This window comes from Eucalyptus grandis, chromosome 6 (genome assembly GCF_016545825.1).
Source record: "Eucalyptus grandis isolate ANBG69807.140 chromosome 6, ASM1654582v1, whole genome shotgun sequence".
Lineage (NCBI taxonomy): Eukaryota > Viridiplantae > Streptophyta > Magnoliopsida > Myrtales > Myrtaceae > Eucalyptus > Eucalyptus grandis.
The window spans coordinates 50,767,328-50,793,300 of record NC_052617.1 but is presented as its reverse complement, the minus strand read 5'-3'; the positions used below and the strand labels follow the sequence as shown (position 1 = coordinate 50,793,300).

The following is a 25,973-nucleotide window of genomic DNA, read 5'->3' as shown; positions in this document are numbered from 1 at the left end:
CGATCTGCTCTCTCGGCTCAATTCTGAGGGTAATCATAAGATTCCAAAGGTGGCCTACCTTAGATTTGAAAACCGAATTTCAAACTTTCTCAATTAAGATCAAATCCTTGAGTACCAACTATGCAACTAAGGACTCTCGACTCGGTGCAGATCCGCAACTTTGCTCACCTTTCCGCAGTGATGCAAAATATCATAGTTGTAATCCTTAATGAGTTCCATCCAAATGACGATATCTCATATTCAACTCCCGAGGTCTCCACCGACGGGCGCATATGCCACAACCCTATCCCCGTTGTATCACACACAACCCAATCCTTTAAACGATGCATCACTATATATCTCATCACTTCTATGACCAAATGGAATAGTAAGCACAAGTGCGATAGTCAGCTTCTGCTTAAGCTCTTGAAAACTACGCTCGCACTTATCTCGTCTACACAAACTTTTCTTACTTCCTCGCAGTCGAATCAACCGCAACACCGACGCCGAAATCCCTTCCACAAAACTTCGTAATATCCTGCTAATCCCAAAACTTCTAATCTCTATCACCGTAGTCAATCTCGACTAATCGCCCCTTTGCTTTTAATCTTGGACGGGGTCTACGGAGATTTCTTCGCCCGAAATCACGTGACCTAGGAGCGCAACACGAGTCATCTAAAACTCACACTTGCTAAGTTTATCGTAAAATCCAAAAGCACTCAAGGTCCGAAGTACCCTCTCCAAATATCTCTCGTGCTCCTCCGCACTCTTTGGACACACCAGATAACTTCAATGAACACGATCACGAGGCGATTCAAGTACCCTTAAACATTATGCACATTAGACCCAAACAAACAATTAAGGTGTCCATCAAACCACACATTATTACGGTGAACTCACAATTGCCGTATCGAGTGCGAGATGCTAACTTCCGGTATGTCTTTCTCCCCGAACCTCAACCGATGATACACCGACCTCCGCCGATCTCGAGGAATATCAATGTACAAACACAACGAAACAACTTTCTTCTTCATGAATAGAACAAGTGCTCCCAAGGTGATGCACTTTGGAACGTATGAATCTCCTATTCAACACTTCCCGCATCTGCACCTTCGTTCTTTTAACTTGGTAATACCATCCTAGGTAAGGAGCCTTGGGACTCGGCTCGTTCCGGTGCTAATTCAATTGCGAACTCCATTTCTCTTTCTGACTACAAATTTGACAATTCTTCCCTTGATTAATGCATAGTCGATCCATTATTATTCCTTTCGCCATCCTAGTGGCATTCTATCTGCAGTAACAGTGCTTACATTCTCCTGAACTTACACGGACGCCTCCTAACCCAATGATCGTGCTAGCCATATTCAAAGCATGCTCTCTTTTTACTCGACATTGGGTTGACTCACTCTCTTTTCCACAAACTCGGACACAATCATGGAGTCATCTACTTCCCATCAAGGAACATCATGCACCATTCCTTGCACTTTGGGTCCTGTTCCAAGTACCCCCTAAATGTCCCGAAGCATGTTTCCCTGTTCGTCTTATCAACAACGATGCGAAAATGACTATAGTTCCATCCATCTATACAAGCCATCTTTGATCAAATGGCTTTACTGGCGACACCCGTAACAAGTCCTTTCCCTCTTACAAAGACGGGAACGAATCCATGTCTTTTCTTACGGACGCAACACACATCGATCGAGTTGAGCACCGACTTTCCAACTCAACTCTTCAGGTTGGGTGAAACAGGGCATCTTTCTTCGACATCGGCTTTTCTCCCCAACCGATTTTCATCTCTCGTCTAAACCGAACCTTGACTCGAATACGAAGACTTGATCCTCGATTACAACTCCGAGATTAGGCTTCAACAGGCATGACAATAACAACGGCGGTCAAAACACCGACAAGAATAGAAGCTTGGCAACGGCGGCGGCTCGATCCCGAACTTATCGACCCAACGAGCTTCCAAGGAACACTAGCGCCTTAACAATCCTATTAAACCTAGGATCATTCGGTGCTATAACATTCTCAAGACTTAGACTTGCGGCGGACTCTCACACTCGCGGCCGGTCTAAGCTGCGCTCTACCTCAGTGACTCTTGTCGCATCCTACCCCGAGGTATAGGTCCTACCAACCTTCTCCAAGGAGTTCTCCACTCCTAGTCACTCATGCTACGAGACTATATAGACGCCGTTTTTCAATTCCAACACCAGGGTTAGAATTTGAGTGACCCCACAAACATACTACCAATCAACTATCAACCACATGCATCGGCATATTAAAAGCCTTTCCTACTAACTATCCCAAGACTCATCGCACCTTATCACTCCATACACGGACCATGCTCGATACCACTTGAACGGGATGTCACGCCCGAACCCCGAGCGCGCGCACATCCCACTACGGTCGATCTTGAATGCGACATCCCGGATATGTCGCCGACCCATTCATTTCTTTACGCATGCGAGCGAAACAAATCCCCGACAACATTTAACTTGGGATAGAAAAGCAGAAACAAAATCACAACATAACACTTTCAAATCAACGAAATTACAAAACGCAGGTCTACTACCAAAAGTCTACAAAAGACTCGGCTCTTAAAAAGAGATTATCCTACGACCTACAAGACGTACACGATCTCCAATCCTTATGACTTCACTTCTCCAACTCTTCATGGCCAACCAAAGCTATCTCGGCCGCTCTCCGTCCATCGGGGACCCGAAATGGTTATTCAATAACCACCGAGACCACGTCTCGGCAAGTTCAACCCCTAAACCCCTATTAGAAGAAAATACGCCCGGTGGCCTAGCCACATCACCCAGAAGACTTACCTCGCCTCAGCCTTCATCTGCAGGTTAGCACAATTTATATAAACCAACCACGTGCAATTATGATAACCAAACAACCGTGGCTCAATCACATTATCAAAACAATTCAACCACTTGGATCGTCTCGGCGATCAATCGACTCGCCGATTTCATGTCATTCTAGCAAATCAATCATTGCTCTCAACTACGGCCCTACTCTGCGCGACCTTTAACAGTGGCACCACGGCCCCGTGGCGCGACCTCAATAGGTGGCATAAAACGGCCCCACCGGCGCGACCTTTATCGGTGGCATATCACGGCCCCATCGGCGCGACCTCTAATAGGTGGCATAAAAACGGCCCCACTCGGCGCGACCTTTATCAGGTGGCATATCACGGCCCCATCGGGCGCGACCTCTAATAGGTGGCATAAACGGCCCACTGGCGCGACCTTTATCGTGGTATCACGCCCCATCGGGCGCGACCTCTAATAGGTGGCATAAACGGCCCCACCTGCGCGACCTCTAATAGGTGGCATATTCACTACCTCATCTCTCCTCAATTCCCACACTTAGAAATTTACAAAGAATCCATATATATCGCAATCACACTCAATTCGCCACAACCAATCATCAATATCAAATTCTAAATGCACAAAGGGGATCGGCACGAAATTACGAGTAAATAAGGTTCCCAAAAATTTTCAGAATTTATTAAATAATTAAATTTATTCCGAAAATTAATATAATAATAATATCCATATTTTTCACGATCCACACTCAATTTAAAATATCCAATCATCAATTTCAAAATCCGAACGATATCAGTAGCGACGGTACGAAATTACGAATTTAGAGATTAAACCAAAATTTGCGAATTTAATAAATAATTATATTTATTCCGAAAATAATGAAATAATAATATTTTAATAATTTCGAATATTAAAATATTATTTAATTATTCAATAATTTCGAGATATTTAAATAAATCAAAAGTAAATTCATTTTTGTCACATCAAGGTTTGTATTAATATAAACACCCACTTAACTTTAATTTAAACACAATTTAAGCTAATTAAACACATTAATATAAACCACCCTTAAATAAATCAAACTAACCACCTAATCACACTTAACATAAACTAAGCACACCTAAAGCATAATTAACCCTCTAAGCGAGGTTTAGTGAGTTAAACTCACCGGATTAGCGAGCCGAGCGAACCAAAACGACGAGGACGACGCGAGGATCGACTTTCCTCAAAGCGGGCCGAGCATCCGGGCTCGGGAAGGCGGCCAAAACGGGCCAAGAAGGGGCTGCCATACCCATTTTCTGCAGCTGCTGTCCGCGGCGGTTCAAGGTTGAGAGAGGCCAGATCCGGCGCCGGTTCGGGTCGGAAAGGGCGGAGGAGCTATGGCGGTGGCTGGCGGCGACGAATGAGCTCCGACAGCTCTTGCGCGAGCTGAACAGCAGCTCGGGACGACGAGCTGGGCGAAGCGGGCGGAGCGGCGCGCGGCCAGGCGCGGGCGAGCGCGAGGTAGATGCGCGACGGCGGCGACGGGCGAACGGCGATAGGCGGAGCTGCTGGTTTCTGCTCGGCGTCCGACCAGATCTGAGATCCCGGGTAGCAAACGGAGGCGGCTGGGCGGAGCAGCTCGCGGGGCTGCGACGGTGAGCGGGCGGAGACGCGCGGGGCGGCGGCAGCGAGCGGCGACCGCGACGGCGACGATGGCGTGCAGGCGGGAGTGGACGACCATGGCTGCAGCTCCTTCTTCTCTGAAATTTTCTGGTCTTCGCACAATGAAGATGGAGGAGAAGCCAACGGGAGAGAGGAGGAAGAGAGGGAGGAGAGAGAAGGAGTGGGGCTCTTTTCTTTTCTTTTTCCTTTTCTTTAATCCCTCACACATGGCTTCACCACCATGACGACTCACATGAGGTCATCTTCCACTATCTCCCACAACCTTTCTCCACGGGTTCATTTTACTTTTCCGCCGATACGAAACTTTTGTACAACAAATTCTTCAATTCCACTCGATTCTCTTCCAATCAATCAAATCAAGTCCATAAAATTAATCCAATGTCACCACACTTCAATTCACATCTTCACTTGTCTAGAACCAACTTAAGTCCCAAAAGACAACCAAAGACGAGCCTACTATTTCTCGGGTCAAATCGGCCATTTCTTGATTATTTTGCTAAAACGCTCGGCTTGCATGAAAAATCTTCCAAAGATGATTCAATGATCTTGAAATGATTTGTGACACACCGGACTTCCAATTTCGACCCGATCTCAATTCCACGGTTAATTTCACTTTGGCACGATCTTGCGCGGCCAATCTACCGGTAGCTTTAGAAATTTTCATGCATCTCCACTCCGTGGTTGATCATCTCAAGCCACAATGTACATCTTTGAAACATTGGCGACTTTCGGTTGTCGAATCTCAGGGTTTCAAATACGAACACAGGCACTCCAATCGATGAAAAGTTTGGTCTAGTGCCAATCGACAAGAATGGTGCGATCCGGTGGAATCACCCACACCCGATCACATGCCTCTGTCGAGTCGACCTATCTCCAATCTTTAATCGATTTTAATTGTGCCGTAATGAACCTTGTGACTAGCTCGGTGAAAGGTCGCTTCCCTCAAATTCTCGAGTCCGATGCATTAGAAACTCTTAACAAATTCACCCGATGTATAGTTTCCACATGAGTGGCCAACTCCAGGAAAAGAACTATATGCGTGCCAACGAAATGCCCGTCTCAATTTATTGAAAATAGAATCGGAAAAATCGGGATGTCACAGTTTTTTTCATTGAAGCACCTGGCCATGTAGGATTGTTTCTCAACCTATCATTGTACTTGTTTGCTAACCATTTAGTGCTTATTTGAGGAACATGTAGAGCTCTATTACATGTATGTATGGAGTTAAAGGTTTTGACTTGTAAAGTATGCTCCCTTTGCACTTTGGAAGCATATATAAGCCAATCACAACCATCGAACACACTGCCCTCAATTTATTAGGTGTATTCTTAACAAACCTCACCTTTCTCCCATTTTTTATGGAATGGTTCCTAACGGCCTTTCTAAACTCCTCGGCATTGCTAAAGCACATTCCTAACTTGAAGACGGGATTTTCCATATCAACCTCAGCATTAAACTCGGGATGTGTATACTCATTTTCGCCATTCATATTCAAGAAATCTACATTGTCAGCTAACACATCTACATACTGACTGATGTCTCCAACCTCCATATCCCTCTCCATTGAATCATCACTGTTAGCACAACTTACATTTCTCATGTATAACTCGTCAAGATCAACAAAGGCGAACCCATCTTCTCTAGCAACGCCATCATACCCACCATCATATATTGAATAGTTTAGTTCTTCACATCCCTCAACTGGTGCAAAATGAAGCAAAAATAAAGTTGATATATTTCCATGCAAAACGTACACCAGAAAAAAAAACAAAACAAAAATAGTAAACAATTGCAATAAAATTGTACCATGCTTTGATTAATGAAAGAAAACTAGGCACACTAGTGACTATATACCACTCTTTTATTTGGATACCGTTTGTCAAAATATTGTGCATTATGGAGTTAAAATGTTTTCAATGTTGCCATAAATTTCTCCCTAGGCGAGCCAACCATGGTGACCCGAGAACCAAACTTAGAGATATATACCATAAGGAAAAGAAAATTGATCCCATTCAAAGCATTTCTTAGGCTCATATGTTATCGGCTTGAAAATTATGGAAACAACTACTAAGTTTAGTCGACTCAACTTTTGTCTGGATTCTCTCTTTCTCGTTCAACAAACAAGGCTGAAAACACAATCCTATAAAGAAGACTTAATTGCAAATTTACTAAGTAATTGTGGAATGATAACTAGCAGGATCTACAATGCATCTTGACACAAAGATTAAATAGTCTTCATATTAATAACTTGAGAAGAAGGAACTTCTAACAAGTAATCTAACAAATTGCTGCTTTAGAAGTTACATCCAGTGCACAAAAATGCGTAAAACAAGACACCTCCAGTTCCTAATAAGTAGTGCGCACAAAAATTATTGGAAACAAGATGCCCTCATGCTCTGACTGTAAACTCATGCGCACATAGACTCAAATTGATTGTCTCAACGTGTTTCCACCTAATTTCGTCCTCTAAATACTTTCTATCAGAGTACCTATATCAGAGTAATTATAGCTTCTTTTTTTTAAATGTCTATCTACTTTCCCTATGAGAATCTATGTGGGCTTTTAAATTCCATGACAGGCCGTGAGTTCCAACCATCAACGACAAAATATAAACCAGAAAAAGACAAAAAGAGAGTATAAAAAAATCGCAAAACAGGGACCACCATCGCAACATGTAGGACCCCAACAGCAGTAATATCTAATTAGAAATCCATCGTGGACACAACTCATATGCATTTTGTCGGACAAAAGAGACATAAACTCATAAATCCAACAAAACAAGCAAAAATAACACCATAAAACAAAAGAATTCTTCCTACCATCACCATCCTCGCTGCCATCTGTGTGATATTCCACCACATGCCCGCGCCTTGTCGACATGTTGCTTCGACAAGTTACAACCACTTTGAACAAACGAAGGATCGATTGCACCAATTTGAACGAAACTGGAGTGTGAATCAAAGTGTATGGCAAACCTAGGAAAGGATAATGAAGAATCGAGATCCTTGTGTTACACACAAGTGTCTCAATAACAAAAAGGTGGCTTTACTCGAGATTTTTTTTCTTCGTTGGAAAGAAACGAAGACAGAAAACAAAAAAAGAATATGTGAAGAAACGAAGGTAGGGATTTCGTTTTGTGTTTCAATTCGTGTTTCATTAATAGAAAATTTCAGTGCTCCAAGCAAAAGAGGACAAAGAACGGAGAAGATGAAGAGAAGAAGAAAGGAGAACGTGAAGAGGTTTTTTTTAGGTCAAAAGACGTGAAGAGTTTGGGGGTTTGTTTTAGGGTTTGTCAAATTCTATCAATATTTTTTGTGGACAAAATTGCCCATACTCCGGCCATCGGAAATATTACATGCTCGCCGGGGTGGGGTTCAGTCCTTATTTGAGACTTATTACCCACTTCAGATCCTTATTTTGGACAACGACTATTTTGGGTCCTTATTTGAGAAAATAGGTTCACTTTGGGTCCTTATTTGAGATTTTCCCATAATTCTTTGAGTTTGCTCTTCTTCTTCTTCTTCTTATTTTTGTATGTCCTACTCTAACTCTCAGCTTACTTTCAAACTTTTGTCTTATTTCTTTGCAACGTATTCACCCCTACCCCTAAAAGAACAAAAATCAAATTCTCCTTCCCTCTCTTCTCATGTAGAAAGGGTAGCCACTGGAGCAATCCTCAATAATTGAGTTTAGTTTTTTGTACAATTTTTTTTTTCACACTAGAATTATGGAGATTCGCGACTAATGGATTATTACAATTTGAGTTTAGTATTTAATCATTTTGCTAAACATACCTTGTTCAGTCTAACAACTAAATAAAAGCACTACCATGGGAATGAAGTTTGCTCACAATTCACTTAAATATCAATACTTGACTTGGCCACAGTAGAAATTCACCAGATAAGAAATCACTTATTTAACCCCCGGATCTTTTCTTACATATAAAAATTCCTAAAAATATATAATTATTTATTTCATGACTAATCCATGCCTTAGCAAATCAGGAAAATAACTCAAGAAGACAAATGTGATAATCGGAAGATAACCAAAAGTACTTTTATAAACACATTATAATTTTTTGCTAGAGCCCAATGAATGTTATTATTAATAGTATATTATGCTATATGTAAAATTCATTCAAATTTAAAGTATAAACAAAAACTTGTACAACACCGGGTACAAAAGAAAATTATCTACATCTAAATATGAAATCAATGACGTCATAATTCTCCTATTTGGTAGTGCATTATTAGTTATCACCCGCCAAACATTGGATAAGTAGATGTAGAACTCTTAGAACTTCTCAAACTCACGAACCTCAGAAATCCAGGAACCTGCGAGATCTAAACGTCTCCGTTTTCTGTGCTTTGCCATCCCAATACGGTCACATCTCTAATCACTTTCATCAACTTGCAATAGGCTTGAAATGGCTCCTGAAGGTGCTTGTCATGGATGTTCCATCCCACAGGTTCCATTTTATCATGGCTTCTTACAGAATTCTACTCGACAAAGGTGGTTTACGATCGTGGCAAGCTGAAAAGGCTAGATGACAAGCCCAGCTGTGCCTCATTCTTTATATGTCCATTCATCAATAGACACTTCAATCGAGATTGAGTTGATAACAACAGCTGAGAAAATACAAATACAGTGCTGGAGCGCAGCAAGAGAAAACAAATAAGAAAAGCGTCTCCGCAGAGTGACCTCGCGCCCCAGAGCTGTCGCCATTAAATTCCATTACAGCGCATGGCCTTCTCCTGCGCACCCTATAAATCGTGGCAACGTGATATAAGCCCACGGCGGAAGCAAAGGACGGTGAAGAGCATGCGCCTCTAGCGCCATGCACGTGGACAGACTCGAGCTCATGCGAGAATCTGGGCGGCACTGCGTTGCTCGAGCGACGAGACGACACGTAAAATAAGTGAGACGGGTGACTTTCATTATCGTCTCAGCCCTCCTCCCATGTTCTCCACACAATTCGCGACACCTGGTAGTTTCAGAAGATGCGATTCCAAAAAGCGACTTGTGACGAGGATTTCCCATCTTTTGGATTTTACTGTTTTTGCGTTGCTCCTCAGTGTGACCTAGCCAAAAAGACAAGGGCGATAATTGTTGACCAATTATTGTTATTTTTCATTTCCTGTGATTTTAGGTGCATCGCGCATGCACGCTTGATATTCGCAACGAAAAAATCGATATCATCGGAACGATTGCTACCGGCAGGTTTCGCAAATGATCAATCGCCGGAAGGTGGACTCCAACATCAATTACTACTCTGGGGTTGACAGCGACGAGCACGATACTCTTAACCGTCGCTTAAGTTTTCGTCGTCCAGAACAGTGATACCTACCTCCATGAACGCTCATCAGTCTCCTCCAAAATAGGCCAAAAGGTCTCGAACAATCTTTCTGGAGAACAAAGATGCCACATTGTGTATCTTCAGAATGACTACCGACGTAATTATCAGCCATCCTGGACTGTCGACCTTCGCAATTTGGTTGTTCCGGTAGGAGTCTAGCTTCCTCTTTTAGGCGAAGAGAGTATCTTCAAAATTACATAAACCTTTATCAATTCATTTCTCGATGACTTAATCGTTATAAACGATACTAGCTTTATCCTTGTTAGGTTCCCTTGGTACATACAAAAGGCCAAAATTAAAATTGACTACAGATGCTCTGAGGTTAAATAAACAAGAACATACTTATGAAGAACATCGCAAAGCAGCGCCCTCCTCCGTTTAGGACTTGGTTCTTCTTTGTCGTCACAAATGAGATACAAACGTGACTAGCACCAAGCATAACAACCCCCCATGAACAGATCAGATCAACAGAGATTAATAAGATCACCAGGATGCACAACATCAACAGTTCAATCTGAAGCGTGGCGGCTGCTATGCTTAAAAAGGGAAAGAGAAAAGACAATAAAATCCAGTTGGGGTATTCGTTTGGAGATCTATCTCCTCCAATGGTGTAGTAAATCAAAGAAGCTAAACAGGATATTGCTCTGATAGAAGGTAATCAAATGAACCTAAATTCTGCCAAATTGAATGTATATCTAACATGAGTCTAGCAATTGCAATTGTTACAGAACTTGGATATATTAAGTAAGAAGAAAATAGGAACAGCATCCACCACCTATTTGACTATCATTCGTATCCTAAACTGTAATTACAGTTGCAAGTGGTATGTACAGAACATAACTAACTGGATCATCTTCTAGATCTTGACCCTTTGCTAGGTCTATTTCTCCTGTCCCATGCAGAGGCCCAGAAAAATAGAGACATCCAGAAAAGAACTGCAAAGAAAATCTGCACACTGTCCTGAACTCTAGATAAAGATGCTGCAACGCCTGCCCCAGATGAAGAGAAAAAATCAAATGAATATCAGGTGCAGATCAATAGGCTCAAAACTGATGCTTCAGCCATAGTTGCAATTCTCAGACAGTGTCATGGTATATCTTGACAGGAAACTTAATAATGACATAGATAGATCACATATCATAATTTTTCCAGTCCACAATTTGACTACAAGCGAACTCATTCTTTGATGCAATGAAGAGTAGCCCACTTCCCTGGAAAGGACTCAAAATTCAAGCCTTTTTATCCTTTGGGGGCAATTTAACAAACGGTAATGGGAGTTCATGCAAAATAAGCCTTAAGTGTCCACACCTGCCACCCTAAAGCAAAATCTGCAAAGCAGAGCGACACTACCCAAAAATCCACAACTTGTTTGAAAATTAGCAAGAGAAGGATCAGCCAAGCATTGGTTGACCCTTAATCAAGACCCAAGAAGTCATAAGATTCATTCCCAGCTTTCATCTCCTCTTACTTGCCGATATGACCAAAAAGCCTGTTAAAAAGTGCCTCTCATGTGCGCTTCCTAAACAACTAGCGCACTTTGAAGGACAGTTAACCTTTAAATGTCTTTCCAGCAGACTCTATGATGCTTGACGATTTTGATTTTGAGTATTCACTTCCCACCTCCTCCACCTAACCTAATCAGCACCAAAAAGACGAATACATCCGACAAAGCTATTCTGCCTCTCATAGATTTGCAGACTAACCTATCCCGCATGTCAAGGTTTGAAGCGCTATTGATGAGAAAAGAAAGCCACACAAGTCAGACATAGAAGTGCTCAAACTCACCATGTAATGCATACTCAACTAATAATCAATCAAGAGATTTTACCCCAACTAGCATTTACTACAACCAACATCTACATCATAAGAATAAGATCCATACAATAAGAGATGTCTTCTACAATCTGCAATCCTATTTTTATGTGGCGCATTAGTTATCACAAACTCAAGCACTATTGACAAGCATGGCCAATCATTCACATTCAAACACAAGCAAGCTAATTATAATCCAATCTATACCGTGCCCAAGAACAAATTAAAAGCGCTTTCCGATTTACAAACTAGCACGACGAATGTAAGTGATATTTCAAAATAATCGAAAAACCTTGAGCCATAATAACCTACTGAATCCTGATTCTCACAGGACCTAAAAAGCACGCACCGTGTGCATATCATGGAGACGATTCAAATGATGTAATTTAAGAGACCACATAATTCAAATCAATCACCAAGCTATTCCATTTTACAATGCTAAGAAATTAGCCAATTGAACCCAACTTAACAATCAGCCAAGCTTAATACGGTTGGAAATGGTAATGGCATGAGCGACGCCGAAACACTAAGTTAAGTTCGACATGTACATGCCCATGGAGATATAATACAAATATACGCAAAATCGAAAATTGTACACGTGGGCACATCCTGGTCAATCCAGGAAGAGGATATTTCGAGCTTAGCAGAGTCAAAAGTGCATACTCCTGAGCCGGCGAGAGCCATTTTCGGACGGAGGACCGGGCTCCGGCGGCGGGGGCGGACCACGAGCAGCCCCGAGGCGGCGGCGGCGGCATGGCAGGGGTGGACGGCCGAGATCGATTGGCGGAGACGAAGCGCGGTTGGCCTCGAAGGGGGAAGCGCAGAATGGAGAGCAGGGGATTCGGAAGGAGGAGGAGAACAACAGAGGAGCTATCGAGCTCGGCGGCGGCGCGTGAAGCGACGTCAAAGGTGAGAGAATCGGCATTTTCTAGAGAGAGAAAGACGGGTCGTTGCTGCTCGATGAAATGAAAGTTTCCATTTTGTTTTGAGAGAATGGAAGATCGCGAATCGTGCTGGCTTGGGCTGGGCTGGGCCGGGCTGGGCTTGGGGTTGGGTGGAAGCTGAGGCCCAATATAAGGGCCCAAGAAAAAAATTGGGGTTGCATTTCACGTTGGACCACATCATAAAGCTTGATGTTCAATTTTGTCCCCCCAAAAAAGAGTTTCTCTCGCTTTTGCGTAACCTTGAGTTTCACCGTTTTGTGTAATTTCAGCCCTTGGAGTTTTCCGACATGAGTTGGCTTGTTTGTACGGAGTTGTGCATCGGTAGTCTCGGTCCACTATCTTCTGAACAATTAATTACTCCGCCATCGATCTGTCTTCTTTCTTTTCTATATTCTAGTTTCCAGCTCAAGCCATGCACTCTTTTTGTAGGTCCGTCACTTGGTAAATTATTTTCTTTATTCCGTTCTGGATATGTTAATGAGAATGGCCACACGTTAGAGACATAATGTGATTTTCGTCCATAAACTAGGCAGGTTTAGTCGACGGTTTAGAGGCAAAGTGGCACGAAGCAGGCAAAATAAAACCTTAGGAAGTTGGATGAATAAAGCTTGGAGAGTAACACCGACCTAAGAAAATGCCTGGACAGTAATGCTTGAAAATTCGAAAGGTGAATATTCAAGCTGGGGGAAGGTGCAATAATGTTGGCCAACTGATGAAGCGATGGTATGATTCAGAGCGAGCAGAGACAGAAAAAGAGGGATCGTACTTGTGATATTGTACGTATTGAAAAGCAGCCTTCTTTGAACTGGCAACATCAAGATGCGGCTTCCAAAAGCCCTGCTCCGTTCTCTCCAAGAACTTTGATCCGCCCATGACCACATGATAATGTATCTCACGTCCATCCATTTGCATTCGTGCGAATTGTATTTAGCCTCTCTCGATTGCTCTCTCCATCGCTCGCTCGCTCGCCTAAAGTTTTCGAGTAAATTGCACTAGGATGAGAAGGGATAATACATAGAAGCAGCTCCATTACTTTAAAAAATGTTCACGGCATTTGTGCGATTAAGACCCCATACAACACTAGGAGTTTGGACATTGCTGCAAAGCGAGCTAGAGAAGGGCGATATCCTGCCTACATAACACTAAATTCCAGGTACTTTCGTTTTGCTGGAATCTAAGGACGAAAGATCTTGTCTCCGCATCTGCATCTCCACGAGAGGAGATAGTAACTATCGCCGCCTTCACCCGATGACGATGTTCTGAGCCACTCCGTCTGGAAGTTCTGGATGTGATCTTCACGTGACGATGTCACGAAATGCTTCTCCTGGTAGCCCGGAACTACAAGAATCAGCACACAAGGTGCGCAACCGAGGCACTTGTCCACACAATCAGGAGGCCTCGAGCCCAGAACCATCTCTCCCTGCTTCAGGCTCTCAGCTAGGAAACAAGAAACAAATAAAAATAAAAAAAGCCACCACCTGGTGAACACTGAGTATAGAAAAACGCTTCAAAAGAAATCTTTGATAACATGACATGACATAAGATGAAAAGAGAATGAGTGACCCAGTTCAGAAGGGAATATGATGACCTCCTTTTTACCTGAGTTTAGTGGCGGGATTGTGAGACTGAAGACGAAGATGAAAGTTGCTGCAACTAGCAAGGCATGTGAATGGCCTGTTGAGCTATCCATCGTAGTTCACACGACTTCTAATCGAGCTGTATCTGAAAGTGGAATATTGCATGTAACAATGGAGACGCAGGGATTAGCCACAGGCACAGACACCGAGAGGGGGGAGAGAGAGAGAGAGACGACTGCGTGAGACAATCCTTAGTGAGGGGAGGCAGGAATTTATGGGAGGGAAAGGAAATACCAGTAGAGAGAGAGAAACCAGAATGAGGGGTGTCCCCTGTAGAAGAGACACAGTTTAGATACTTCACCAATAGAGAAGAAATTCAACAAGAAAGAGGAGGAGGAGATTGGAAACTGGTGCATTTTGAAAAGTATTTAATGAATGCCTTAATTACTTTTATCTTAATCATCTTTGAGACGATGGCTCTGACCCATTTTAGCTGATCCCAAGTTTTAAACTTTTCAGAACGCTTGGACCATCGTCTGAGCCACATTGAAGACAGTCCCGACGCCATTTGGGTGAGTAGTACCCCTCAGTGGGTACCAAAGCTCCTGTCAGCTCGTCCGGCATGTTCACAAGGTGTTCGCAGAGCTTTTCTCATGCATGTGGTTACCAAGAATTCTACTAAGGGACAAATAACGTGAGAATTCTGTTCTGGTCATTCATAGTACTTGAAAACCACGAGGAATACGGTCAGATAACAACAATCGAACGCGGGGTTTGGCCTCATAAGGATGTTCATTTACATTCTGTCGTCCCACATATGCATTTCTTATGCTGTAATGGATTCGCTCGCATTATCATCGATACCATTTATATGTATAAATTCCTTTAATCCAAAAGATTCATCCTGGTACATGAATATTGTCAAACGCCACCCTGACAAACTTTATTAACAAGCCACTCACCAACGAGTGGAGAGCCGAAACTACAAGGCTGAAGCCAGACCTAAGAGCGAGCGATCTCTCAGTCAGCCAAACCAGACAAGGTCACAAGAACCTACTTCACACTTCATAGAAACAAAGCACGCTCACTGGACATTCACTTCCTTGACATCCTTCTTCGGCTTCTCTGTTCTGGGAATGATGATGTTGAGCACACCATCCTTCAGCTCGGCCTTGATCTCATCCGCTTTAGCATCCTCAGGCAGGACTAGGCTCGTGTTGTAGTACCCATACGTCGCGGCAGACCAGTACTCGTCATCCGACCCTTCCTCTTCCTCTCTCTTGTGCTCGCCCTTGATCGTCAGGATCCCGTCGTGAACCGTGATCTTCACGTCGTCCTTGGTCAGCCCCGGGACCTCGTATTGCAGCTTGTAGTGGTCGTCCTTCTCTTTGACTCTGCCCATGAGTTGCCATGGCGATATATTCATGTTCTCGAACAGCCTGTTAATGTTCTCCGTCGCTTGCATCAGTGCGTTGCCGAGCCCCGAAGGAAAGAACTCTGAAAAATGCCAAAGAAAGGGTTACAAACCAAGGTGTTCAAATTAGCACCAGAAACATTCTTAATCTTAATGAGTTCAATTTAACAAGTTTGATCCTGACTTGCTCTGTGTAGGCCTCTACTCTGATCAGGGAAGTGAAATTTCTCCTCCCGCGAAATATCCCACTAATCTCAGACCAAACAAGAGATTCTTGCCCTTATTAACATCTTTCCACATTAAAAACAACAGGAGCTGCTTCGAAACAAATCCAGGAAACCGAGAATTTATAACAGACGTAAAAACATTTTACCATAAAGAGCAGGGACAAAGTCAGCATCCTCGTTCCTCCTCCAGAGGCTCCTCCTCCGGTTCCTCCTGGGGAAGAGCCTGAACTTCCTGCCGTCACCTTTCTCGCTCACCGCGACCTCCTTGTCATCGGAAGCCTTCTCGGTCGCTGTCGCCAGGAACCTCCTACTCATCGCCATCGTCTCCTCACCGCCGTTCCACCCCTGTCTGATCTGGCCTGCCCTGCATAAAGAAGAAGCAGAGGAAGCCGAACCCAACCTCTGCTGCACGTTCTTGAGGGCCAGACGAGCCAGCGCCATGGCTTTCGATCGTCCTGGTATGTTTGTTTCGGGCAAAGAGTGAGCTGCTCGGGCGTTTGATGAGGAGGAGCTGGAGAGGGTCGAGAGATATAGAGAGGAGCAGAGCTTGACAGCGAGTGGGATTCGAGACTGTTGAGGAAGTCTCGATCAGCTTCTTAACGCATCAAGAAAAGGTGGGTTCTTCCTTGTGACAGAGGTTCGGAGATTGTTCTTGGAGCTTCTCAAACATGCTCTCTTTTTTCTTTTCTTTTTATCTATTTGAATTTTTCCATTTTGTAGTTCTGTGCTTATAATTACTTTAGACTGTCTCAAGTTATTTATATTTTTTAATTAAGAAATTTTAAAGAATTAGTGTATAAAAATTAATCTAAATTTTTCCAGAGAACAGTAGGTTAAATTTTTTAGTGAAGAAAAAAAAATTAGACTAATTTTTTCCAAATGTTAATTTTAAAAAGTAATTATGAAAAATCAATGAAAACACCCATTCAATAAATCTAAATTGAAATACTGGCACATCTTCAAATAATTTGAAAGAAAGAAAAAGAAATTAGGTGTAGCGGTTCCTAATACCAATTACATACATATTACACCAAACATAATATCTAGTGATATCCCTCACTTTAATTGGAATGATATAGTGCCATCGTTGTTATCTCGTTCACATTAGCCACGTTCTTATGAAGTCAATTATTGCAAACACAATCATACTTTGCCATAGTCTTTTTAAGTTCTTTGCAAACAAGTTGCACCTACTGTTTTCCATGATGTCAGCAAATCATGACTCATATCCGATGAAGGTGCCATCTTTGTTCACGAAGCAAAACTCGTCGTATCGAATTAAAAGTGCATGCAGTATATAAATTCCGGAATCAATTCATCATCATTGTCTATTTCTATTACATTTGGACCACCTCATCCATTCCCAAATTTACGTAAGAGTCTTCGAGAACCTCGAATTTGGATCCAAGACAATGGGACACTCATAAAGATGGGAAATGTCCTTGTAATATTTGAAGGATTTCGCCTTCATTGTCAGTACTACTTCGTAGATGAAGGGACCACCTTTCTTACTGCGGCATCATTAGAAACAAAAACAGCTTTGCTCGAGGGATAAAGACTAGTGCTCAAGACATGTGTTGTCACTAAAAACTTGCGAGAAGTCCCTAAAGACTTCAGCAATCTTCTAATTTTGTTGTGTCAACGACGGGAGACCGACACTTACATTGTGAGTGGTGGAATAGAGTGTCAACAGACCCATCTCCTTTCATGCCTCTTCAATATTTTGTACATTGAATTCTACCTTGTCCTTAACATCTTCCGAGAATTTCAGCTCTCCCGACTCTTGATGATTTAGTGGAGTGGATCTAACATATTGAACCCACCCCGCATACGTTGGTCAAAGAATCACAAAACTAGTGGAAACTGTCATGCACGCACAAGGTAATGCAATACACTCGCCAAGCGTGGAACAAAATCCCATTGCAAATAGGATTTAGCTGTTGCACCGTACTCCGGATCAAAGTGGTGTTCACATTAGCATTATCTAGCATGATACTGTAGATTTTACCAGAGATGCACTCATTAATAGCTCTCAAATTTTGGCTGCAGCACTAGGAGCTCAGTGACATAATTTTCATTCCTCACTGAACCAATGGTCAATACGTGCGATTCTTAGGGCTAATCCATCAAAAGATTCGAAAGTTACTTAACAACAGAGAAGCATCGACACTGCCCTCTTCTCTTTGTATAGCGATTTGTAGTTTTTCGCGTTTTTTGTCCGTGAAATGGGCTTGAACTGAGGTTATAGAGCTGTCTTCCCATATTGGACTAAGCGGGGACCTGCAGCAAGACAATTCTACGTCATCTTCCGCTGATTGTTCATATCCTCATACTTGAACGAGGTTCTGGCATGGGGCCTTGTATATGAAGAGCTGCCCCTGCCCTTGGCCAACTCTTCCTCATGCCGATGCCGGTGCCTCCTCAAGTGGCTAGTCCCACTTTACAATATTCCTCTTAAAACTCTACCATGGATCATGTAAATGGTCATCTGGACACCATCAGCGTCAATCTCGAGCCGGGATGTCTTCCAGGCATTGGACGTCTTCTTCGTTCGTGAAGCCGACGCCGCAGTTGCTTGGTAAGGTTATCCTCGGGACAATCATCTTGACAGGAACTAGCTTCTAACATTCGTCCTAGAATTCCTTCCAGTGTTTGGGTCATATTGCCTCGTTGTCGTCAAGTTCGGTGTATTGTAAAGATGGAGCGGGTATTCATTATCGTTGACGAAGTAACCGGGCAAGTCCCTCGTCAATTGTATGGTGATCTCCAGATTAAATCGTGATGATCGGACATGATTATTATTTGTCTTTCCTTGCCACATTTGCAACTTGATTAAATCATTGAAGAGAAAGAAAATAAATAAAATCAACAGACAATTTTAGGGAAGCACGAGCATTGGGAAGTGATGTGACGGTTCCAAATATATAAAGGTCAATTTTCTTTTGCTCCGGTGGGCCACCCAAAAGGGCCACAGCCCGCCCCAGAATGGGCCGTGGCTGGGCAGGGGTCCAGGCGGGCCGTCACAGCCTGTTGCCCAGGTGGTAGACCCTGAAGAGGTTGCAATGGGAGCGGAAAAACCGCAGTACGGCGAGAAAGGAAGCATTCTGCATTAACTCGTCACAGCAAGCAGCACAGGCAGCTAAATCTTATGAATTGATTTTTTATCCAACATTGAAGGTTTTGATTCACCCGCCATCTTGAGAGGTTTACTTTGCGAAAATTGACAATTTGGCAACGACAACTTTACCCTAAAACAATCGCCTTTCGATTCAAAAGCAATTCAATTCAATGAACCAGAGTTGACTTGGTGCAACATACATAAGGAAGATTAAACAGTGCGCCCAATGATCCCAACAAAAAAAGGAAGACTCGGTTAGTCATACATCCCTTCCTGTTCCCAGATGTCCACAAGAAAATCAACCATTTCCTGGAGTGAAGCGCACATGGAAAGTAAGACGAAAAGGCCAAAAACAAATATATAAATCGCAGAGGAACTCAAAAACTTTCGAGGACGGTGGCTTACTGCGAGAGGGACACGTTGAGCAAACCGCTTATTGCTTCCGAGTAAACTTTCGTACGTTGCATTCCAACTGCAAGGCCAGGAGTAAATTCATCATTCATTGATACAGTTGTCAAGAAAGAGCTCAAAGCTGGCTATGCTAAGGTAATGCTAGAAAGACATGCAAAGCCAAATGATTCGTCTAGGTCCCCGTGAATAAATGCAATATGAGCTGTTTTCGTATTTTTCATATCTTCCTTTCAGCCCAAAGACTGGCATCAGTGCTCTAGCTCTTGGATGAACAGACAGTCCCACATGAATTTGCACTGCTGTCTGATCACTACATTAATACAGAAAGAATTGGGCCATGTAGTAAACTCAAGATGTCCAGTCTTTCTGACGAGACTCTTTGAAGTTACAGCCAATCCCGAAGCACCATTAGTGATCGCATCCGAGTTCTAGCCAGAACAATTTCCTTCTGTCATCAACATGCACAAACTTTGTGCTCTTTATTGTTTCTGGATCTACATTACAGCTAGAAAACTACTGAAGGAGCCCTAAGTTACAATTTTCTTGCCTTCTACCCCAACCAGGTCAGACTCAGTTGCACTTGCATTTATCCAGATTAACAGGGCAATCCTTTTTCAGGCAACAAGACACAGTGAAAGCCATGAAGGACTAACCTCAGTCTAGGTTCCAAGACCTGTTTCGGTCGGTTCTCATCCTTTTTATTACCTATCCACTGCTGCCGAGTTTGATTCCAGAGAAGAAGACCTAATAAACAGAAAACATTTTGAGAGTCAGATGTGATGAATATGATACGAGCTATGGTAAAGGAAATTCTTATAAATGGCAGTGAAGGATGCCAACTCAAGTGTAGACACAAGCACCGATCATTAAAAACTCTCTCCCTCAATGTTGCGTGATAGCATCTGATACATCCTGAAATGTGCAAATCCAAGCTAGGAAGACAGATTCAAGAAGTGGTCATAAGCTTACCATGATTGACAAATTCAGGAGTTCCACCAGAACTGGTACCCACATGTGCACTGAGGGTCTGTGATGTACTGATTGACGACATGCTTCCTTGTGAGTGGACTGCGCTGTGGTCCATATCAAAGGTGGTTGAACTCCAAAAATCTTCTGATTTGCTTGGTCTTTTCACCCTTTGAACCCGAGTCTCTACTTGTTTCGGTGGAACATCCCTTGACTGAATTACTTTGGGCTTCAAAAAGCATGCAAGCCAACCTCTGCTCTGTTCCGAATGTTATATCGTTCAGTCAAAGAACACATTCAAAAGCATAAAATGACAAACCATCAAGAAAGACAGTAGATTGAGGTGCTACAGCCCATTGCGTATAAGCCTATGACTGTTCCACATTAGATATGCATGCATGAAACTTCACTAAACCTCACAAAGTTGATAGCATCACTAAGTGTGCTAAAGAAACCATCAGTTTCGATTCGTAGAGTAAAAAGTTATGTCTGATCCATTACTTTGCCCTAGCACCAAAATGGAAATACAGCAAAGGATGGGCCCAGTTTAAACAGCTCCTAGCCAAGCTCTTTGCCTGTGTTTGAGCATTGCATCCCCACTTACCAATCCCTCTGCTCAGTACCTAGCCGGGAAACCTCTACTTTTTGACAATTCATTCTATAAACATTGTTATTTAAGGCAGCCAGGTTAGACTGCTAACGATAATTTAGAAACTTCAGCATTGCATCGCCGGAGCCCACCTCCGAATTGGTAGACTGAATAGACCTTAACAAATACACTCATCCAAAAGTGAAAGCAGAATCATCAGATCACTCAAATTGACGGAGGTTAGACCGTGAGCCTAGTCCTCCACAGGACAAGTCCGTGGAATGGGGTAAAAAGTTGCTATCCAAAAAGAAGCTTCACCAACACTGCTTCTTATGTAATATGCAGGACAAATAGACAAGAGAAGACACAAGAAACATCAAACAAAAGATAAGGAAAATCAAAGTCACTTGTCTGCCAGTTGCAGGCCTGCAGCCCAAAGGTTTAAGAGTGCTAGTAAGTTAGTAACATGTCCATTTAAGCCATCAAACAGAAAACATAGGTTATATTAACAACAAGAAGCTGACATAACATACAGCAACCAATGCATCGTCCTAATCTTTCGCACTTTTCGAGCAAAAATGTAAATTAATTAAATCACATCATGAAAACGAGAATATTTAAATTGGCCTGGCCATTTTATGTCAGACCGCCACGTCAAGTCACCCTTACAATTTCTCATTGAATCCAGTCTAGTTGACCCATATAGATCTTTGGTTCACGAGAAGAAGGGGCACTAGATCTTCTATACCAGATTTCGACCAAAAGCCGGAACTAATAATCACAGCTCCTCATTTAGGTAACAATAACTCCATGCTATCCAAAATCGGCAAAATGAGCAATCTGGATTTTGAGACCAGGGGGGCTCAAGATTTAGCATTAACCAGGTACTACATCCCTTCGTTTTAAACCCAAAAAAGCACAGGTCGGTTCCACTTCGGTTTAATTGAGCAAATGCAATATAAGGACAAGCCCCCCATTATCCCCGACTCAGATGAACAGAATCTCGAATCTTTTTCCCCCCACAGCTGAATCATTCCAAGTCCCTTCGACTTCCGAATTAATTCACAAATTCGGGAACCCAATCAACAGTTCCACCCCAGCTCCTGAACAGACCAAGGATCGTCCCAAAAAACGAACTTGAAAAGATGGGAATCGGACAACTTACCCCATGTGCAAATACAATGCAGGAAGAAACGCCGGTAAGCTACGAGCAATCCAACCGGGGGAGAGAGATTCCTCGAAGAAGAAGAAGAAGAACCAAATCCAACGAGGACCCGATTCGGGGGAAGGGGAGATCAAAACCGAAGGACCCTGAAGAACAGATTTCATAAACTCCCGGTCAAAATTACCCCAAAAAAAAAAAAAAGAACGCCCGGCTTAGGAATCTGCCGCGGGGGAATAAAGAACCGACATTTCTGACCTGCGAAAAAGAATCATGGGTTCAATTCTATCTCTCTCTATCTGTCTCTTCCCCTGAAGCCGCCGCCGCAGCAGCAGCAGCAGCAGCAGCAGCCTGGCTATGGAGGTGGGCCGCCCTCGCTCGTGCCTCCCCGGCGTTCTCCTCGTCTTCCCTGGTGCTATAATTGAAGAAGGCGAGAAAAAAAGACCCGGAATGCTTGGATTGGGATTATATAGACTGGAAAATGAGCACCCGGCTTCTATTTTTTTTTAATTTTTTTTTTCTATTTTATGTTATTTATTTCAAAAGTAGGATCCGAGCTGTGGTCCTGTGGATAATTATTGGACCTTCTCTCCTCTCTTTTTTTCTCTATTTTTGGTTTTTTTTTTCCGGGGGCTGGCCCACGCGTAATAATTGCACATTACAAATTCCTTTTTTCCGGATAAATTAATAGGGTGCAGCAGGCAATGGAAATCGGGAATTTTTAGTCAAATTCGGCCGAAGAGATGGAAGGAGACCGTCCGTGATTAGGTTGGAAGTCGGTTAAGTTATTTAAAAAAAGGACATGAGTTTCTCAATTTGTGGTCCAATTAAGAGGGTCGATTTAGGCCGAAAGACGCGTCGTTTTACAACAATTACAAACGATGGGCGCTCTATATAATGATGATAGATTGACGTTCTTATGATGCCCTCATTTTTGTAGTGTGGAGGCGTTGGAATTTTCGACCATTCGTTTTTGTCTGCCAATTAAGGATTGAGGGGTGATGATGGGGAGATCAAAAGCTAAGCTAGACATGTAAAATCTCTATGCTAGAACATGTTTGCATCTCTCCTAGTCACGTGATATTCCTTTTCCTGGGGGACCAGATTGAGATCCCACGATGGATTCAGACAAAATTGGGTAGAGCACGCCATCCTCTTTTTTGCGTCTGGAATTTTGCTTCTTCCCCTCCCAATACTTCTTCTTCTTCTACTTCTTCTTCTCCTCCTCCTTCCCGCCGCCGTGGAACTAACAGGAGAGGATGTATCCACCGTCCCTTGTGGATTTTTCTTTTCCCGTACCGATAGATTTGAGGTGGAGAAGGAATTCATAGGCAGCGGAAGATCATTGGCTCAGAAAAAGATGGCGGTCCCTTGATTTCCCAATAATTTATCGACAACTTATTGGTACTTATATGAAAATATTATTAACGTCATTTCTAATATATCGACTTTAATCTTTCGTAGCGATAAATTAACTTCTATAAGAAGTTATCAATCTTTAATTTAGTGACGTGTCAACTTTACAGTTGAATTATCAACTCTCGTTTGGATAACTTGCCAATGTTTATTTGTTTTTTATTTATTAGTTTTTGTTGTTATTACCAATTTTTATTCATCTCCTGTGCAAACGTCTTAATTTTCTCAATTATGACCTACCGATTTTCTCGCATTATAGATGCATATCAATACTTATTATTTTTTATATTGACTAATTTTTTTATTGAGTTACCAACTTTTATTGCATCACTTATTAATCATTATATCAAATTTGCTAACTTTTCTTTTAGAAATTAGTGCCTACTAATTTTTATGGATTAAGTAATCAACAAAATATGGTGAGTCCGAGCCTCATCCAACCATCATAAGGTCGACTTCACCCAACAATGAGGTCTGACCTCACCCAAGGCTCACAAATTCAACGCTGCCAACTACTACAGGAAAAAGAAAGAAGTGAAGGAAAAAATAATTTTATTAAAAATTATTAATGTCAACATCGATCATCCTATATATATCGATTGACATCTATGTTAGTAATTTCAAATTAAAATTAAGCAAATTGACTCAATTTGTCAAATATGAAAAAGATTAAAATTTCCATCAGCAAAATAAAAAAAGGCTTCCAACTAAATTGACAAAATGCAAGATTTAGGACTTTTTGGACACATTTCTCACTCTGCAACATAAGAGGATTGATTTGGAGGATTCTGAAAGGTTTCTCAATGTTGCCAAGCAGGTAAATGTTAAATCTGATATCTGCAGAATTTCTCAAGCTCGCTAAGAGATTTTGATTTTTCCACTTACAAAATCCTTCTTGACAAGCATGGAAAGGATTCTTATTCTTCCTTACGTACATAAAGATTGACATGGGATGGATCAACACGAACACTCAATCCTTGAAGCAACTCCATTACTCTGCATCCCCACCATCTCTAGCTCTTCAGTTTTGCAGCTCCTCTCAAGCTTCTTTGACTCCTCCGTGCTTGGTATGACCGAGCAATCTTCCTTCACATCGTCGGCGAATTTCACCCTCTTCTTCTTTCTCTCCCCTTTCCTCCCGTCTGCACACACAAAACACAAACGCCGCTTGAAAAAAGGGGTCTTGCCCCTGTCAAGATATGAAAGGAATCCGCGCCAGGTTCGCTCCAACGAAACTTTTTCAGTCATGCGCTGTTTGACATCATAGAAAGAGTCCACACAATAAATTTCCTATTTTCCCGAGAGAGAGAGAGAAATAGAGAGAGAGTCGAATCGAGAACAAGAACCTGAAGATAGCAAGCAAGAGCGAGGTGCTTCCACTTGATTACGCTGCAAAATGTCGTGCGCGGGAGGAGGCACTCTCTTTCTAGACAAAGGGAGCAGGAGGACAACGCTCGAAACCAGCATGGCAGTGCCCAAAACCAGATTACCTGCATAATTCATCGTGAGAGTTGGTGATGGATTAGGACCGAGGATGTTTTTTTGTACTTCGAAGTGGGTGTGGGTTCGTGCTCAGAACTCAGCAGGGAATTGCAGAATATCAGTCAGAGACGAGGAACTCAAAAGCAACTAATTTTGCTGCTGCTGGATTTCAAAGGGCACTGATGGAAATCCAAATGCTTTTGTGTGTGGGGAAGTTCGAGAGCTTGTGATGACGACACGGGCGTTGAAGAATTTGGATGGAGTGCGCGAGGGGATGCTGGAAGAAAAGTGTGCGAGGCTCTGGACTCTTCTTCCATCTTGGCTTTTCCCTCCTGGTTTTGGCTTTGTCAGACTGAGAAGACTGCAGGGAGCAGTCTTTTTGCTCAGTCTTTGTTTCTTTCGTGGAAAAGTTCAGAGACCTCGAGGCAGTCCCCTCGGCGGGTCGTTTGTTTTGTTCTTTCGGTTGGCGTGGCTTGGGGTCTTGGTTGGAACTTGGTGGTGCACCGCACGCACGGCATGAGGGAATGGAATTTTGTGGTCAACGGTGAAAACCCGCTGCCTATTTTAGTGGCATAGAGTTTGGTCGGATTGGAGATTTGATCGTATGTAGTTTATATGGAATTTTGTTGTCCTCCTTGTCCTGAGTTCTTAAGTATATGCTTTCGACAAATGAAGCAAGGATTGGCAATCCAATCGGTAAGATGACGATATTCAATGGATTGATCTGCTTATGAATTTGTCATGGTCTCAAGGTTGCCCGTGACCAAAGGACCGTGTTAGAACACTCTCAAAGACAGACAATACAATACTTGTCCTGAGTTCTAAAGTATTCCCAGCATAAATATAAGTAGTTAGTAGATAAAGAGATGCGACCTTATCCATTACATCTAAAGTCAATCAATTGTTGTAATATAAAACTTATTATATATATAGGGGAGTTATTCCTCACACATGTGTGCATTCAAACATGTTAGCAATACAATGTATTATCTCCCATGACTTCTGTCTCTATCATCCG

The 25,973-nt window shown here is 42.6% G+C and overlaps 5 protein-coding genes across 6 annotated transcripts; all 5 read right to left on the bottom strand.

Moving 5' to 3' along the window:
• Positions 1–10,409: 10,409 nt before the first annotated feature.
• Positions 10,410–12,603, bottom strand: LOC104450558 (wiskott-Aldrich syndrome protein family member 2). The gene is made up of 2 exons (XM_010065162.3): positions 12,313–12,603; positions 10,410–10,826 (listed from the first exon to the last, which is right to left on the bottom strand). The coding sequence occupies exons 1-2, from the start codon at positions 12,572–12,574 to the stop codon at positions 10,687–10,689; spliced, it is 402 nt and encodes a 133-aa protein (XP_010063464.1). The 5' UTR covers positions 12,575–12,603; the 3' UTR covers positions 10,410–10,686.
• Positions 12,604–13,627: 1,024 nt separating this feature from the next.
• LOC104452210 (EPIDERMAL PATTERNING FACTOR-like protein 8) lies at positions 13,628–14,899 on the bottom strand. Its single transcript, XM_010066713.3, has 2 exons — positions 14,193–14,899; positions 13,628–14,030 (listed from the first exon to the last, which is right to left on the bottom strand). Exons 1-2 carry the CDS (start codon positions 14,281–14,283, stop codon positions 13,768–13,770), a joined length of 354 nt encoding a protein of 117 aa, XP_010065015.2. The 5' UTR covers positions 14,284–14,899; the 3' UTR covers positions 13,628–13,767.
• Positions 14,900–15,042: 143 nt separating this feature from the next.
• Positions 15,043–16,373, bottom strand: LOC104450557 (26.5 kDa heat shock protein, mitochondrial). Its single transcript, XM_010065161.3, has 2 exons — positions 15,958–16,373; positions 15,043–15,667 (listed from the first exon to the last, which is right to left on the bottom strand). Exons 1-2 carry the CDS (start codon positions 16,250–16,252, stop codon positions 15,255–15,257), a joined length of 708 nt encoding a protein of 235 aa, XP_010063463.1. The 5' UTR covers positions 16,253–16,373; the 3' UTR covers positions 15,043–15,254.
• A 2,680-nt stretch (positions 16,374–19,053) lies between these two features.
• Positions 19,054–22,503, bottom strand: LOC104450556. 2 transcript variants are annotated; one of them, XM_010065160.3, is made up of 6 exons: positions 22,316–22,503; positions 22,061–22,206; positions 20,310–20,565; positions 19,994–20,084; positions 19,335–19,401; positions 19,054–19,238 (listed from the first exon to the last, which is right to left on the bottom strand). In XM_010065160.3, the coding sequence occupies exons 3-6, from the start codon at positions 20,422–20,424 to the stop codon at positions 19,185–19,187; spliced, it is 327 nt and encodes a 108-aa protein (XP_010063462.1). In that variant the 5' UTR covers positions 20,425–20,565; positions 22,061–22,206; positions 22,316–22,503; the 3' UTR covers positions 19,054–19,184. The 2 variants fall into 2 exon arrangements, with proteins under 2 accessions (XP_010063462.1, XP_010063461.1); XM_010065159.3 differs by having other exon boundaries at positions 20,310–20,560; positions 22,316–22,500.
• Positions 22,504–24,231: 1,728 nt separating this feature from the next.
• LOC104450555 lies at positions 24,232–25,392 on the bottom strand. The gene is made up of 2 exons (XM_010065158.3): positions 24,820–25,392; positions 24,232–24,615 (listed from the first exon to the last, which is right to left on the bottom strand). The coding sequence occupies exons 1-2, from the start codon at positions 24,974–24,976 to the stop codon at positions 24,431–24,433; spliced, it is 342 nt and encodes a 113-aa protein (XP_010063460.1). The 5' UTR covers positions 24,977–25,392; the 3' UTR covers positions 24,232–24,430.
• Between the last annotated feature and the right edge of the window lie 581 nt (positions 25,393–25,973).

What these genes read in the sequence shown, in the direction of transcription:
- LOC104450558 (XM_010065162.3), bottom strand. Translation starts at nt 12,574, where the DNA reads ATGCCGATTCTCTCACCTTTGACGTCGCTTCACGCGCCGCCGCCGAGC. An exon ending in TGGCTCTCGCCGGCTCAGGA is followed by an intron (nt 10,827 to 12,312) that starts GTATGCACTTTT and finishes CATCTGGGGCAG; the next exon opens with GCGTTGCAGCATCTTTATCT.
- LOC104452210 (XM_010066713.3), bottom strand. Translation starts at nt 14,283, where the DNA reads ATGGATAGCTCAACAGGCCATTCACATGCCTTGCTAGTTGCAGCAACT. An exon ending in AATCCCGCCACTAAACTCAG is followed by an intron (nt 14,031 to 14,192) that starts GTAAAAAGGAGG and finishes CTTGTTTCCTAG; the next exon opens with CTGAGAGCCTGAAGCAGGGA.
- LOC104450557 (XM_010065161.3), bottom strand. Translation starts at nt 16,252, where the DNA reads ATGGCGCTGGCTCGTCTGGCCCTCAAGAACGTGCAGCAGAGGTTGGGT. An exon ending in CTTTGTCCCTGCTCTTTATG is followed by an intron (nt 15,668 to 15,957) that starts GTAAAATGTTTT and finishes GGCATTTTTCAG; the next exon opens with AGTTCTTTCCTTCGGGGCTC.
- LOC104450556 (XM_010065159.3), bottom strand. An exon ending in TCCTGAATTTGTCAATCATG is followed by an intron (nt 20,085 to 20,309) that starts GTAAGCTTATGA and finishes TCTGTTTATTAG; the next exon opens with GTCTTCTTCTCTGGAATCAA. An exon ending in GTCTTGGAACCTAGACTGAG is followed by an intron (nt 19,402 to 19,993) that starts GTTAGTCCTTCA and finishes CTGGCCTTGCAG; the next exon opens with TTGGAATGCAACGTACGAAA.
- LOC104450555 (XM_010065158.3), bottom strand. Translation starts at nt 24,976, where the DNA reads ATGAATTATGCAGGTAATCTGGTTTTGGGCACTGCCATGCTGGTTTCG. An exon ending in CTCTTGCTTGCTATCTTCAG is followed by an intron (nt 24,616 to 24,819) that starts GTTCTTGTTCTC and finishes TTGTGTGTGCAG; the next exon opens with ACGGGAGGAAAGGGGAGAGA.